General features: G+C 42.3%; 2 protein-coding genes across 3 annotated transcripts in view; one reads left to right on the top strand and one right to left on the bottom strand.

Annotated features, from left to right (window-relative positions):
* Window positions 1–5203, top strand: part of tbc1d5 (TBC1 domain family, member 5) — an 18058-nt gene extending 12855 nt beyond the window's left edge. Inside the window, exons 14-18 of the mRNA XM_079654647.1 lie at window positions 1261–1562; window positions 1962–2061; window positions 2586–2665; window positions 2775–3149; window positions 4081–5203. Of these exons, the coding sequence (XP_079510773.1) occupies window positions 1261–1562; window positions 1962–2061; window positions 2586–2665; window positions 2775–3149; window positions 4081–4371 (1148 nt within the window). The 3' untranslated portion in view covers window positions 4372–5203. The remainder of the gene's footprint in view (window positions 1–1260; window positions 1563–1961; window positions 2062–2585; window positions 2666–2774; window positions 3150–4080) is intronic.
* A 775-nt stretch (window positions 5204–5978) lies between these two features.
* Window positions 5979–15593, bottom strand: part of LOC307023133 (inactive phospholipase C-like protein 2) — a 28672-nt gene continuing 19057 nt past the window's right edge. The window contains exons 10-12 of one of the 2 annotated variants that reach the window (XM_079656183.1): window positions 14227–14320; window positions 9211–9320; window positions 5979–7141 (exon numbers count right to left, since the gene is read on the bottom strand). In XM_079656183.1, coding sequence (XP_079512309.1) covers window positions 6992–7141; window positions 9211–9320; window positions 14227–14320 — 354 coding nt within the window. In that variant the 3' untranslated portion in view covers window positions 5979–6991. The remainder of the gene's footprint in view (window positions 7142–9210; window positions 9321–14226; window positions 14321–15593) is intronic. The other variant, XM_079656184.1, reaches the window with a different exon arrangement.

Genomic DNA, 15593 nt, shown 5'->3' with positions numbered 1-15593 from the left:
ATTCCAAAGTGGAGCAATGTTCAACTTTTGAAGCAGAGCTGGAAGCGTCAGCCAATCAAATCCCGTTTATGCAAATCCTGCCAGTACAAGCGCTAGCCAATCAAACCGCGTGTAAGCTGGGAGAGCCAGACCGCAGTTCATTTCCTCATATTCCAAACGAGAAATTACGGTAACAAATCACCCGGTTCTTTACGACCTGAACTATTTACCGGGATACAAACCGGAGGAACCAGGCATGGAGGGAGGTGGCAGAGACAGTGGTGAAACTGGTAGGTTTTTCGCCTGTTTGGGGATTTTATATCCAGTTTACTTCTTTTTAACATTGCTATTGCTTTGTATGTCGGGGGCGGAGATTCATGTGATTGGTTGTTGGTCGCGTTGCTCGCAAAAAATCCCCAAGCTTTCAGACACGCCCACCTCAGAGATTTTCAAGATTTTTTCAAAGCTGCTGTGTGGACGGCCCGCAAGTGACTTTAGAACATGTCATGGTACACTTTGACCAGCAGAGGGAGATCACAGCTATCCAGATCAGTGGAAATGGAAATGCATCCTGGAGGAATTATGGCATCTGCTCCCAGCATTGCTTTGACCATACAATATGCTGGAGTCTGTGTGTGTTACACAGTTTTTGTGAATGTTGTTGTTGTTGTGTGGCATGTGTTTGCAAGTGTTTTCTTTGCCTTTTTATAAAGAAAAATTAAATGACACGTGGTTTCCTCTTCAACCATTGAGCCTTTAAATAACTTTAGATTATACTCAAATAATACATGTTTAAAAACTGATAATTTAATTATCAATTGATAAACATCGGAAATTAAATTTAAAAAAGTTGGATTAATTTAGCATTTACATTTTCAATTATTTATACATAATACAAAAAACACATGTAATTCATCTATTTGTTTTTGATTTTTTTTATCATATAACTTTTGGATTTTAGGTTTTATAATCATTCCAATTGTTGCACGCTGGAGGATGCATATCCTGGTCGTACCCTACACTCCTTAATGAAATGGAATGGCTTGTATAATATAAAATATCTACATTTTTTATTTAGAAATGTAAACATTAAAAGCACTGATTGTCCTAAACAGCAGCATTAGGTGACAACAAATCTTAATGCAAGTTCCAAATACTTTTGTCCCACTTTTTCACAAATGGTCATAATGCTAAATTATTTTATGACACATATGGCCGAAGTCAAGAATGAACAGCCATTGCTCAAGCTGTATAACACTGTTAAAACATTTACGTTCTGAGATCATATCTTTGTATTTGTGATGAAAGTGATGCACATTTGTTTTTGTGTTAATACTAATCTCCTGTCCTCCCTCGTTGTGTCCCCCCCTGCAGGCCAGAGCTCCAGGACGGTCAGCTCCTCTCCCAGCATAGAGAGCCTCTCTGCTGGGCGCGCTCAGTTCACCGCCTCCCCGCCTCCCCCCCCCTCCGTCGGGAGTGATGTAAGCACTTCATCTCCTCCCCTCTCCGACACCAAGAAAGACTCTTTCTTCAACATCACTCGTTCTCGCTCCCACAGCAAGAGCATGGGCAAGAAAGAGTCGGTGAGATGTTCTTCCTGCTGTCTTTCTCTTATCGTTAACGTCTTTGTTTTTCTCTGACAGACTGTCTCCATGTCTCTGTCTCCGTCATATTATTGTTCGTCTCTCTACAGATACAACCCTAATCCCTCCTCTGTGTGTGTGTGTGTGTGTGTGTGTGTGTGTGTGTGTGTGTGTGTGTGTGTGTGTGTGTGTGTGTGTGTGTGTGTGTGTGTGTGTGTGTGTGTGTGTGTGTGTGTGTGTGTGTGTGTGTGTGTGTGTGTGTGTGTGTGTGTGTGTGTGTGTGTGTGTGTGTGTGTGTGTGTGTGTGTGTGTGTGTGTGTGTGTGTGTGTGTGTGTGTGTGTGTGTGTGTGTGTGTGTGTGTGTGTGTGTGTGTGTGTGTGTGTGTGTGTTCTCAACAGGAGGAGGACCTGGAAGCTCAGGTGTCGTTCCTGCAGGGCCAGATCAATGACCTGGAGGCAATGAGCAAATACTGCGCCAAGATGATGAACTCTCACATCTGTGAGTACAGAAACTCGACAACAGCAACAGACGAATCTCCATGTTTATTTATAGGGTCTAAAACATAGTCGGTTCAACACACTGTTTTAAACGCTGTTAGTTATTTTATAGTTTGAATTACATCATGTGTTAGTGTCCTAAACAAGTAAATCCAACATTTAATTTGGATGTATTTAAGTTGATGAACATTTTGATGCTAACAGCAGTTCATCAACTTAAACAAAAATATTCCTTTATGTTTTGTTATTTGACTACATTTAAAAAAAAAAAGTGTCTTTATCAAGGATACTTTTGCAATGTATTCGTCTGATTACATTTAGATATTAGTACCTATGGTATGAACTCTTTTTTTTCCTCCCTTGAAATGCAGCAATCCAATCGACAACATTTATATAATGTTTAATTTAGGATAGAGTGCACTAAATTATTTTTTAGGGAAGGTTTTGAAATAAATGTTTTCCAATGTATTGTTGCTATTTTGTAGCTGGTTGTATAGCTTAGTGGTGCTTATTACTACTCCACAGGTAAAATCCAAGAAGTGATTCTCCAAGAGCATCTGGAGAAGGAGGACGAGGTTCTAGTTTCACTGGCTGGACTCAAACAGGTCAGTGAGCAAACCCACAGTAATGCCTGTGATATGTTCTGGAATACATACTCTAGTCTACATGTTCATTGGTTTCTGTAACATTGGCACGTTGCTCGCATCCCATCAGATCAAAGACATCCTGAAGGGGTCGCTGCGCTTCAACCAGAGCCTGCTGGAGGCCGAGGAGAACGAGGAGATCGCCATCGCTGACGATCACTACACCTCCACCGCAGCCGCCGCTGAGACGGCTCTGAACGCCAGCAATCACCTCAGAGAGGAAGAACAAGCAAACAGCGGGCAGCGCCGGGACTCTGACCTGGACGGGAGCGTGAGCACGGAGGAGAAGGAGGAGGACGAGGAGGAGGAGGAGCAGCAGCAGCAGCAGCAGCAGCAGCAGCAGCAGCAGCAGCAGCAGCAGCAGCAGCAGCAGCAGCAGCAGCAGCAGCAGGAGCAGGAGCAGGAGGAGGAGCAGGAGCAGGCCACCACCCCCCCTGAGCAACAGGTTAACTGACCATCAGTCCTCTTTTACACTACTGGAATAAGAGCTATGCACTGTCGGCACTTGTATCAATATAAACTACCACGCTCGGTTCAGACAGGATTAGTTTTCAGTCATTGTTTGAACCGTTCAACCTTCTGACCCAGTGTTCAGTGACTTTAAATCTGATCATTTGATGCCAAGAAATTCTACCCTCTGTGCAAAAATGATCCAATGTTTGTACCAGAATTGTTTTTTCTGCAGGAAGTGGCTGCTTAAGCTCTCCTATTTGGAATAAATCAAACCCAGCAATGTGCTGGTTTTTACAGCGACTGTATAATGAAAATACTAAGTCACATGTTCCCTGGAGTCTGAGGTTTGTCGCATTTGAATTCATTTAGCTTTAGGGCCAAACAAGCAGCAGATTGTGGTTATACAGCCTGGGTTTGTGTACACATCTTCTACTTCCTCTTAGTGCACTAGATTAAACAGGGTACATACTGTAATAGCACTGCACAATATACCTTGTATTAACGTCATTGCAATTGCATTACATTGCCAAAGCCCACACTATTGCACTTTGAACATAGTAACAACATATTATATTACATTCTGTCTGTAGGCACTGTTTTTGTATGATAAGCGCCATGCTGTTAACTCTGGCCAATCAGACACAGCCCTCGTCTTTATTCATCATCTGATTGGTCAGAATCTAAAGTTGATTAGACCATTACTAGCATATCACTCTGTATGGTTAAAGGAGGAAAGTGTCACAAGATGAGTGCAGAGATATAAGAGGAACTAAATGTGTTTATTTATTGCAAGTAATATAATGATTTTCAACAAAGTTATCAAATATGATTTCTTTAGACCTAGTAAATTACATTACAATAGGAGGACTACAGTTTTGCCAAAACAGAACAAAGACACAGACCTTGCCATCTCTCGTGTGCAGGCGGGGTCTTCCCTGGGCTCCGAGGGTAAGAACTGGGACGACTACATCCTGGTGTGTCAGGACGGAGACCTGGCAGCCGGCGAGGGAGGAGGAGGACGAGGGGGGGCTGCAGCCGAACGCACCCCTCCAATCAGGCGGGGGCGCGGCCTGGTGCGCCTGGAGCCGGAGGGGGCCGCGGGGGTCCTCCAGGACCCGCTGACGGCCGGCACCTCGGGGTCTTCCAGCCCAGACGAGGGCTCCACCCACAGCAAGGACTCTGACTTCACCATCGTCAACCCCAACGACCTGTGAACCAAAGACAAACTGACTTGGGATCAGAGGGTGGAGCTGCTATCGGCTGAAGAATTGCACATGTGGACTGTGACGCTTCCAGTCACCATTACGTTATTCTCTGTCTCTTTCTGCCACTTCCTGTCTGAGCTCATGCTGTATGCCATCTCAATTACCGAATGCCTGTCTCCTCATCATGTCCCCTCACTTCTGATATTTAACTGTAGCCCCCTGCTCTACACAGAGAGGGCGCCATTGAACTGCTTACCCTGTCACTACATGATTACTCTAAAGACTTGGATCAAACTGCAATTTGTATACAGGGCGGTCTCTCTCTTACTGTAAGAATTGCTCTGCTTCTCCTGAATGTGGACATCTGGCCATACCTCTGCTTGTTATGTCTGTTCGTCTCTGCTCTTTCAGAGGGAGCTCTCTTCTGTGAAATGAAAGAAGGATGACATCCTCCTGCCAGTTATCAGCTTCCCCCCCCCCTGAACCAGTGCCTCTGACCGTTCTTCTTCTCTCAACCAAACAAAACCTGACTGTGATCTTACTGTTTTTGTTGGCTTCTTTTTTTGTTTTTTTTAAGAAAGATTTTTAGCCCTTAGTTTAGGTTCCTGGATGAAAACCATTAAAGTATGGAGTATGTCTTATTTTCCTTTTTCTTTTTTATTGATTCCAACGTGGACATTTTAATCTTTTTATCGATGGTTGTCATTTTGTTCACATTACAACTGAGTTGTTTTGGTGTCCTGTGGTAACGTGTTACGCAGCGCACACAAAGATTTTCCCTCTAGCTGCCCATTCAGCATAATTAACTCAACCAATAAAACGACATCGCTCTTGCTACACACTGATGTTACCGTGCCTGTTTGGGAATGCTTAAAAGTGGATGGTGTCCTGGTCCAGATTTCTCTCTTAACCTTAAAAACAGGATTTGATCAAACTAACTAAACCAATACGTTTCTACTCTAAGGTTTTCATCATATCACATAGTCTTCATCAGCCCATGATGTTAGCCTTGTTTTCACGGAATAACAGGTTGCTTTTTTTACGCCAACATGGTCAAAAATAATGCCTTTTCTAATGCTAATGTTGCTCTTCAGCACACATGGCAATGGCGCTTGAGGAAAAAGTCAATGGTTGTTGTAAATGTTATTGAAACTAGTCCTATATTTTGGAGACTTTCCCTCGAAACCATGAATGTAAACCATGTGGAGTTGCTAGAGTAAATGTATGATTCCTCCTCTGGGGAACAGACAAAATGTCATTACAATCCCTCCAATACTTATCTAGATATATCTGTCTGGAGTGGACCAAAATATAATAAGTTAAATATCTACGCTTTCATGACAGCTCCAATATTGATTAATATCATGTGATATGATTGAATGCTCCAGAACAGCTACAAAATGAATGTTATGCTCAGATTGTTCGAAAAGTTGAATGAATTATTACATCATTTATGCGACTAATCATCCTCTACCCCAGTGAGCATTGAAGCTACACATGGAAGCTGGTTAGGCTTTTAGCCACTGCACATGTCAGTTTCACATAAGCTGTCATCTCTGCCTACTATGGGTGAATGCACATCAAAGGAAAAACAGTGACAGACACATGAGCATCAGTCATTTAAAAACTAGTTTATTTCCATCTTCTGTGAAGGAAGGCAACCGTGAACTGAAACCTTCTGCCAGCCTCGTCTAATGCACCCATAACTGGAATGTTCTCATTCAGGAACAATAACTTATGTAAAATATTCTTTACAGCAAAAGGATAGAAATGACATAGTAAAATACTGTACAGTGTTTTGCACACAACATAAGCACTTTGAACATAACAGCATTTGCTCCCTAGAGGCAGACACCTACACGTCTGTTGATCATTATGGTAGGTAACAGTGGTTTGTTTAGCACAAGGAAAATACAAAAATATAAAATACTGAATGCGAGACAACAATATTTTGAGAGTTAAAGGGAGGATTTCATGGCAACACAAAGGACCTCAAGGTGATTGGACGAGGACCCACACATGTTTAATGGAAATTAGATGGAGGATGTAATAAAGGGGCTGCGCTGGTCCTTGAGATTTAACGTGAACATATCTAAAACATCCACAGACTCCGGCTTACTCCCACTTTTATAATCAGTGTTTCAGTTCAACTTTACCTCATCTTGATTTGAATCCTTGCTATGAATTTCTAGCTTTGTTGAAGCACAATGACATTTGTCTTCCTCTCTCTTCAAGACACATTGCACATTTAAAACATTGATAGACATGTGTGTATTTACAGGTTTATGCAGAACAAACAGCTTAACCTTGGCTTCAAATCTAACTACATTCATCTCCCCATTGTCACTTCTCTCCTGTCTCTTCAGAAATGCCACGGATTGTTTTTCTGCGACAGGTGGGTGGACAGCGTATGCATTTTCAAGACTTCTTTACATTCATCTGTTCTTCTTTTTTCAAAAACAGTACTTGCTATTGCTCTCACATGGCATTTGTGAACGTCTGACACTTAGACCTTGGAAAAACTTTTAACAACACGCAAAGGGTTTGTCACAGCAGCTACAATGGCAAATTGGTCACGTCCTCTTTTATTTGCTCGCTATGCCGAGGGTCCTCCAGCTCTGATGGTGGGTTACTCATCCTGGCCTCGTCGAGTTTGGGAGCGGACTCTTTTCACTCCGATGCTCTCCTTGGTGAGGTTTCCCGTCAACGCAGCATCGTGGACCTGCTTCATGTTCTCCTGGACTTCAGCTTTGGCGTGTTTCAGCAAGTCAGCCTGACCCTGAGAAAGAAGACATGAGGAAATGGTGAGAGAATAATGAGTGGAGGGTAGTAAGGAGAGATGGGTAATGAAGAGTAGGAATGGAGGCAGGGATGCCAACTAGCTACAGGACAAAACAAGTTTTAATGATCTACCAGGGGTATTCAACTCAAATTCAACAAGGTCCAGTTAGAGAAAATCTCCCCATGCAAAGGTCCGGAACATCAAAATGTCGAAGTTGCTTTATGAATTAATGTGATATATATTGAATTGACCTGTAGCTTTATCAACATCTGCATGTCATCAACAACTGACTGCCAATCAATCAAATAAAGCACAATTCAAAAACAACAATATTTATTGTCAATTAACATTGAACTATACAGATATACAGTAAATACTGTGGATATGTGTAATGTTCCTCTAGGGCTGCATTTAAAAATAAAATAGAGAAAATAAATAAAATAGCTTTTGAAAATATGTGCATCTTAAAAGTGCTTAATTTTAGATAAATACAATAAAGTGTAGCAGCAGCTTGAGTTTCCCTTTTTCATTGTTAACCGTTTCACATCATGACTTAACAGTTTCAGACGATTATAAAACAATATCAGTCTTTACACATCATAACAATTGAATAGTTTTAAAGTCTCTCTTTCTTTCCCTCTTATATTGCAGTCCCTCACTCACTTTTTTTTTATTCAGTGCGAGAATTGAGCCTGAGCTTGAGCTTGTCCTGCCAGGAGTTTAGATCTGGGCTGAAATGGTGTCAGGGCCATTCTCATACACACATGCTCATTGGTTACAGTGATGCAAACACAGGTATGGTGAAAAAAGAGAGAACTATTCGAGGCAGAAAAAAACCAGCGTAATATACCATCTGACAAAGGCCAGTGCTCAATTAACTGGCTATTCTTTATAATATACTCAGATCAATAGGAGACAGAGATGTTAAGTTATAAATCAAGGGTTTTTATTATTATTTACAGCAGGGGTGGGGAAACTTTTTCCTTTCAATTTTTATAACATCCTCCGAGGGCCAAATTATTGAACTCAACCTCTGCTTAAAAAAACTAAAATCACAGCCCATTCATTTGGCCTTTCTTTCATGCTGTGCAAAGAAAAAGCAACCTCTTAATCCAGAGATCTCACCATGACTCAGATTTTTTTTTAAATATTGAAGTTAAAAGCATCAATCTGGTGCACTTTGAGAGCAAATGAGGAGATCTATGGATACATCTTTCAACAGCACCCATATGAAACAGAACTGTAAGCAGATTTTTATTTTTGGATATTTTACAAATCACTCCCCTTTTAAACTCTATTCTTGTTATTTTTAACAACTTTTTTGTTACTGTCATATAGTATTTTATACCTGTTTTTAATTTAGTCTATTAATAACTATAATGATCATATCAAGGTGTGCCTGAACCTCACTCAGCTGAGGTTATTTCAGCCTCTCAGGAGAGAGCTCTCTTCCACCTGGTTGTAGAAAAGCTCTTTAAATTCGTTAATATAGCTAGCTAACCAGATGCTAATAACAACAGATCGCCACTGTGCTTACAACTAAAGACACAGCCACGCAAACACTGCGGCATGGGTACTGCAATATTTGAAGGGCTGGAGCGGCGTTCCGGTGCTCTCCGTCAGCACTCCTTTCAGACGAGACATACTGTATACCACGTGAAGACACGTTACGCTCGTGTTGTGTTCAAGGAACCTGTCCTTGGCCAGGAAAAACAGGTACTCGCTTGTTTAATTATTTTTGCGGTCTAGATTTCTTCTTCTTTTTTGAAGTGAGAAGTTGTCCATCAGTCGGACTGACGGACAGATGGACTGACGGACAGATGGACGAATTCCCCCCCCCCCAAAAAAAACGAAAACTCTTCGGTTCTCCACGACTTACACAACTCACACAAATCAGCGTTAAAAAAGCGGGAGGTGACGAAAAATCCCCTATTAATGTATTGATTATATAGGTCCGGCCGGGTCCGTATAGGTCGGCGTCTGGGTCCGGATCCGGACTGCGGTCCGCCTGTTGCCGACCCCTGATCTACCCTAATGGTGTGTGTGTGAGAGTGTGTGTTTCTGACCTGAAGGATAGTGATGTTCCAGCTGAAACTCTCCAGCGCCCGGCTGACCTTGCGACCCCGCAGCCCCTCCTTCTCCGCCAGACTCTGCAGCTTCTCGTGAAACTCCATGGCTAGAGGAAATACACACAACCACAGCAGGTAAGACAAATATGCTTTGCACTTTATTTAAAATTATCCAAAGATCCACATGAAAAAATTGAGAATGGATGGCAGAATTATCAATGTTTTATTTGTAGAAAAACAGTGTAAAAGTGGTACTATAACTGTAATGATCAGGACACAAGGATCATTTTTGATTGCTGTGTGTTCGTTATTTAAAACTTAGAGAGCACTAGTCTTCTAGTCTTTGTCTGTTTCAGGTATTGAAATCTGAAAAATTCCCGCGATTTGACAAACCAAACACACTTAGCCTAATAGACCCCATCAAGTGCATCACTCAGACTTGCATTCCTACTGTACCAGCACATTGTTTTGTGTACATTGTGAAATATTTTCAGAAAGCTCATTGTCTTCAGTCCTCAGTGTTCACTCAAGTATGTAGGGGAAGTAATTGTCTCATTTAGCTGTAGAGAATGTGTGCGATTCAATGAGAGGCCCTAGAACTACAACACACACTTTGGCTGGAGTTCAGTAATAAATATGTTTTCCCTCACATTTCTCCCTCCTGCCTCTCTGTTAATAACATTCACAAATTCTGCAGCTCCATATCTGACCAGTCTTATTTTTGCTTGCATTCCTTAAACCAATCGGTTTGTGAGTTTCCATCCTCCACTTGCAGGCTTTACTCCTCTATAGTGAGTAGACTCCCAGGAGCTCTGTGTTATCTCCCGTCTTCATACAGCCTGACGCCTAATGAAAACGCTTCACATCAATGAGGCCTAATCGGCAAAGTCTGTCTGTGTTGCCACCCTCAATTAATTTTCATACCCTTCTAATTAATCCCTCCTTATTGAAATTCAGACTATGAGCATCTGATTTCCCAGAGAGAGGAGAATAAACAGAGAATGACAAATGCAAAGGGGATATTGGAAAGCTGATGGCAAATCTGAGAAATGTGAGAAAGTGTCGAGGAAAGTCTGTCCTCCGGCTAGTGAGAGTACGAGCGCTGAGTTGTGTTGTGTGTTTGGCTTCCTCTGACCGCCCCGGGCCACTGTCCCACTGTTACCATGGAAACCCGGAAATGGGTTAACACGGGGCGCACATAACTGTGAGCGATCAACGAGAGCCTAGACATTAAACGTGCCAAACAGTGGACCACACACACACACACACGCGCGCGCGCGCTGATGAAAGCGTAAACAGATTGGATGCAAGTATAATTTAACAATTCCTCACAGACTATCCCTCTCGGCCACTAAACGTTTGAAAACACGCACGTGCACAAATATACGTCTCTGTCACTGCTCCACTCTCTCACACACACCTACAGAAGTTGACTGAATAATAACCTTTCCCACACGGTTGCTAGGCAACTCGAAGCCTAGGTGCCAATTTGATGTGTGTGAGTGTGTCTCAATTCCCCTGTGAAACCGAGTGTAGCCAAAGGAGGGAACATTATTTCCAGGCCAACACTGAGAGAGTGTGCATAAACAGAGAAACGGGGTCCTGACCCACAAATATCCTTCAATGCCGGCCAAACAGGGCGCTACAGGAAGTGCATCACCTTCACTTCCTGTCCTCTATTTGAACCGGGCGCAGGAGAACAGAGATCTGACTTCCTGCGTTAAAAATAGCCAGGTGTGAGTTTGTGTGTTAGCATCTTATGAAGTGTGAGATCTTCAGAGTAAATCCAGATGTGAGTCTCACCACTTCACAGGACAGGGCTCTGGAGGGAATCAGCTGATCCACTGAGGTTCATTATAGGTCGCTTCACCCGAATAACAGAGCATTCTTCCAAGAGATATCCCCTTATTTGGCGAAGTTGGAGGAGGAGAGCGGCTAAAATCTGGTATTTTATTCATCAAACCATCCACAGACTGTGTGCTCTGTATGGAAGCATGTTCAACTATTCATAGTTTGTCCAACAGAGAGCACTAACATGTCTATTTTCAACGGCAAAACGCCTTTTACAGTACATATCTTTCTTCAAATTGTTTAAAGACAGTTATACTTATGTGGAAAGGATTGTTGGCCATAGGGTTGGAGTGGTATCTGTTTGTATGAAAATGGAAGGTTATCATGCCATATCTTTTATATATAAATGGGAAAAAAATGCAACACAGTTTGATTTATACATATTTCTAAAGAGAGATACTGTAGCTTTCAAACTTAGATATAATTGACTTTGGAACTTGTTTTTTACTTATTTAATTAATTTCAAAAAGGGAAACTTTGTACACTTCTATTAAAACAATTGTTTCGAGTAAACGTTATAATAAAGTGTTTATTCAAACTATAATGCAACATTATAATTGATAATCAAGTATAAGTTGGGTTCTTCCACGTAATACTTCTAGCAGATTTGATCCTTTTGGTTTGATCTGCTTTTAAGATATTATTTTCTGAAGTACGGTGAAACAAATGTTACTCAGGGTTGAAAAATGGAACAGTGACATCTCTTACAGGAATTACTCTAGATAAACCCCCCCGACCTCACTGACCTGTTTTTATTGGAATTGTTTTTTGGAGAGGAAAACCAAACCAGTGTGCTGTGTGGATTATCCAAAATAATGAGGACAGACACATGGTTGGAGAGAGAACAACCTCACACCCCCTAAAAATCCATGCTGTGCTCCACGGTGTTACAGTACGTGTGTTGGAGACGAGAGTTGGCTGAAAACACTGCTATTCACTCTAGTTGGTACTTTTTAATAAGCATTTCTTCTATTAAAAGAGACAGAAATATGGCATTATTGAGAAAACAAGTGGGGGTTTTTTTTACGACAAAATGGGCCTTTCACAAACTTCAAAGAATTCCCTCTCTCTGGGTGTTCTTGTCTTTCTCTCAGCGTTACTTGTAGCGTTTGGTCTTCCCACAGCTTTCTTCTCCCTCTCCGTTTCAACTCTCTGCTCTGATGTAACTTCCAGGCATCCATCTCCGCCCCCCCCCTTCCCCGGCTGAGAGGAAGACCTCTGTCTTGGGATCACCTGATCACCATCTTTAATGTGTACACACAGGAAGAGCTTTGTTCATCTGATCAGGCCTCGGGGATCTGCAGCACCTCTTTTTATATCAGATGAACATACTGGCCCCGTACTAAAATACTTTGCTTTGAATTCACACCATTGACAAATATTATAACTGGTAACATGTGAAATTCAAGTAAATGATAATAGATGGTTTCTGCAGAGTTTGGCCTTCCGAGCTGACCATGTCACACATTTTTCATCAGCGAGTGACCCTGTGGCCCCATAAACCCAACATAAAGTTGAGTGGAGGACGGGTTGAGTTGACTCGGAGCAAAGTGGAGCAGCCTGCCCATTTATAAACAACATTCATCTTCCTCAAACTCTCCCGTCCTCCAAAATTGCCCCAATCCAATCATCATCTTCCTCTCCAAATATCTCCTCTTATCTCTTCATGCTTCTCTCCAGGGCGGTATTGATCATACTGATGAGTTTTAATGCATTTCAACTCTTATAAGACCTATAATACTTAGATATGTCTCCCAATTGCCATACTTATGAAACCCCTTGATGTTTGTCACTGCAGCTTTTTGAAACCAGACAGCTAGAGAATAATAACGGGGAAGTGTTTATTCTTCTTCCCAAGCCTATCGTTCACACTTCCAAACGTCTATCAAAGCGTCTCCTGGGTGACAGCTGAACACTGAATTGGGCTGAGAAAGCGGATGTGGGTAAAATGTGTGTGTTGGTGTGTACGTGGCTTTGTTTATTGCTACTGTGACGACAGTCTGGCTGGCTAATGTCAGATGACCCAAGGGGCCCTGCAGAAGTAAACAAACCTCTGCCAGAGATCTCAGAAGTCATAGCAGAAAGTAAGATAGGGTGCTTCGCCAAACAGACTGAAGGATAACTGTTGTTGGTAGCTGCGCCAATTCACAATAAACCCACTCAATCCAAAACATACAGATGAAGCGGGCCGGTAAAAAGACTCGTTTTACCCTCGTGTGAAACTGTTGATTAGCACATCTCTGCAGCAGATGGGATTGGAAAAACGGTGGGAGAGAAGAGGACATGAGGGGACAGGAGAGGACACAAGAGGACAGGAGAGGAAAGGAGAGGACAGGACATGAGAGGAAAGGAGAGGACACAAGAGGACATGAGGGGACAGGAGAGGACACAAGAGGACAGGAGAGGAAAGGAGAGGAAAGGAGAGGACAAGACATGAGAGGAAAGGAGAGGACAGGAGAGGACATGAGAGGAAAGGAGAGGACATGAGAGGAAAGGAGAGGACATGAGGAAAGGAGAGGACAGGAGAGGACATGAGAGGAAAGGAGAGGACAGGAGAGGAAATGAGAGGACAGGAGAGGACATGAGAGAAAAGGAGAGGACAGAAGAGGAAAGGAGAGGACAGGAGAGGACATGAGAGGAAAGGAGAGGACATGAGAGGAAAGGAGAAATGCAAGGAGGGAATGCAAGGGGAGCGCAGAAAAGGGAATGAAAGGGAAACTAATGATATGAGGATACAGGGAGAGGATAAGAAAGTGCACAGGATGAGGATGAATGGGAGAGGAGATGGAAAAAGGGGTGAAAATAAATTGGAAGAGAGGGAAATCAATTAATAACATGCAAAAAAGGGGATAAGCAGAACAGAGAAGATGAAAGTGCAAAATACAAAAAATAATGATAAGGAAAAGGAAATGAAAGAGGACACATCAAAAAAGGACAGAAAGAAAGGAGGGTGTGAGAAGAGAGAAGAGGAGAGAGCAAGAGAGGAAAGGGAGTTCAATTAATGACAAAAAGCAGCCACCGCAGTGTTTAACAGCACTGCTGAGGGTGAGTGGGAGTTTTCATGAGTGCAGTAGGAACATGGGCATTGTACTGTTTCTACACACACAGCATAAAACACGCTCAACATAGCCGTAACTCTCACACACACGCACGCCTACACACCCATTGTCTGTATGTGCAGGATCCGGTCGTAGATTCCGTCGGAGAGCTCAATCACCGCTCTGCTCGCCTGGACCATCTGCAGACAGAGGAGCATCTATTAGCCACACACACACACACACACACACACACACACACACACACACACACACACACACACACACACACACACACACACACACACACACACACACACACACACACACACACACACACACACACACACACACACACACACACACACACACACACACACACACACACACACACACACACACTGATAATGCTTGAAGAACAATTTGTTTTTGGTTGACCAACGCATTGTTTTTTTTTTAACCCAAACTAACGTTTTTTTTATCCTTTTTTTGGTCTGTCAGTAACTCAGCGCTAGTTGTTCATGGTTCTCTCCTGCAATTTCATGTGGTCGTACCGGTTCAAACTAAGAGGATCTGGGGAATTAACTGCAGACTTGATGGCAATTAATAGCGTTAATTGTAGCTGATTCAAGAAATTAAGGGAAAATATTTGGTTTTTGGCAAAGTTGATCTGTTTTCTAGTATTTATGAATTGAAAAGCTCAGGTCTTTTTGGATTAGTTCCATCTAAAGTCATTAAATGCGTCATTTGACTCAAGGTTGCACATCTGCCGTAAGCCCTTAACTAATTGTGCCTTTTTTGTTGTTGTGTGTAAATCAAACATGTCGGCTCACAGTCTGTTTAATTGCCCACTATAACACGATACATCAAATTGGTGTAAATCCCACAGGATACGAACATTTACAACTAAATCAAACTCTATTGTGATAACTGATAACTGATGTGAAACTATATTGCATATGCTAGGGGTAGTTAAATGACTCGTACAGCCAATTGGATTTCACACTGTAGGCTGTTTCCACACACATCGCACAGCAGACACAAACAGTACTTTATATATTTATATGTACACACAAGGCACACAGAGATTAATGTGACAGCTCTTTCAAAGTAATGAAACACACACACACACACACGGGAATGACATGCGTAGCTCCTGCCTGATTAATTGCGCACTACAAACCCCACTGGGACCAGACCCCCTGTATGGGGAGAAAATAGTATATACATTTTGACCAGATCCAATTCAACACGACACACACTCCTACATATTTCCTGTCGCTGTTGTTGTTGTTCGCCTCTCCCTCTCCAGCCTTCAGGATTGAGGTATGGAATCCATTCATCCAAGCGACATTCAAATCTATGCTAATGGTATCCAGTAAAGCTTTTTCTACTCTTACCCGCTTGGCTGCAAATGAAAGTGGCTAAACACACACACAGAATCACACACACTACTTACTTACACACTGATGCACACAAAGACACACTATACAG

Source organism: Notothenia rossii (genome assembly GCF_949606895.1).
Source record: "Notothenia rossii genome assembly, chromosome: 10".
NCBI lineage: Eukaryota > Metazoa > Chordata > Actinopteri > Perciformes > Nototheniidae > Notothenia > Notothenia rossii.
Note: the sequence above shows the minus strand (reverse complement) of the source record. Positions and strands in the feature narration are given on the sequence as shown.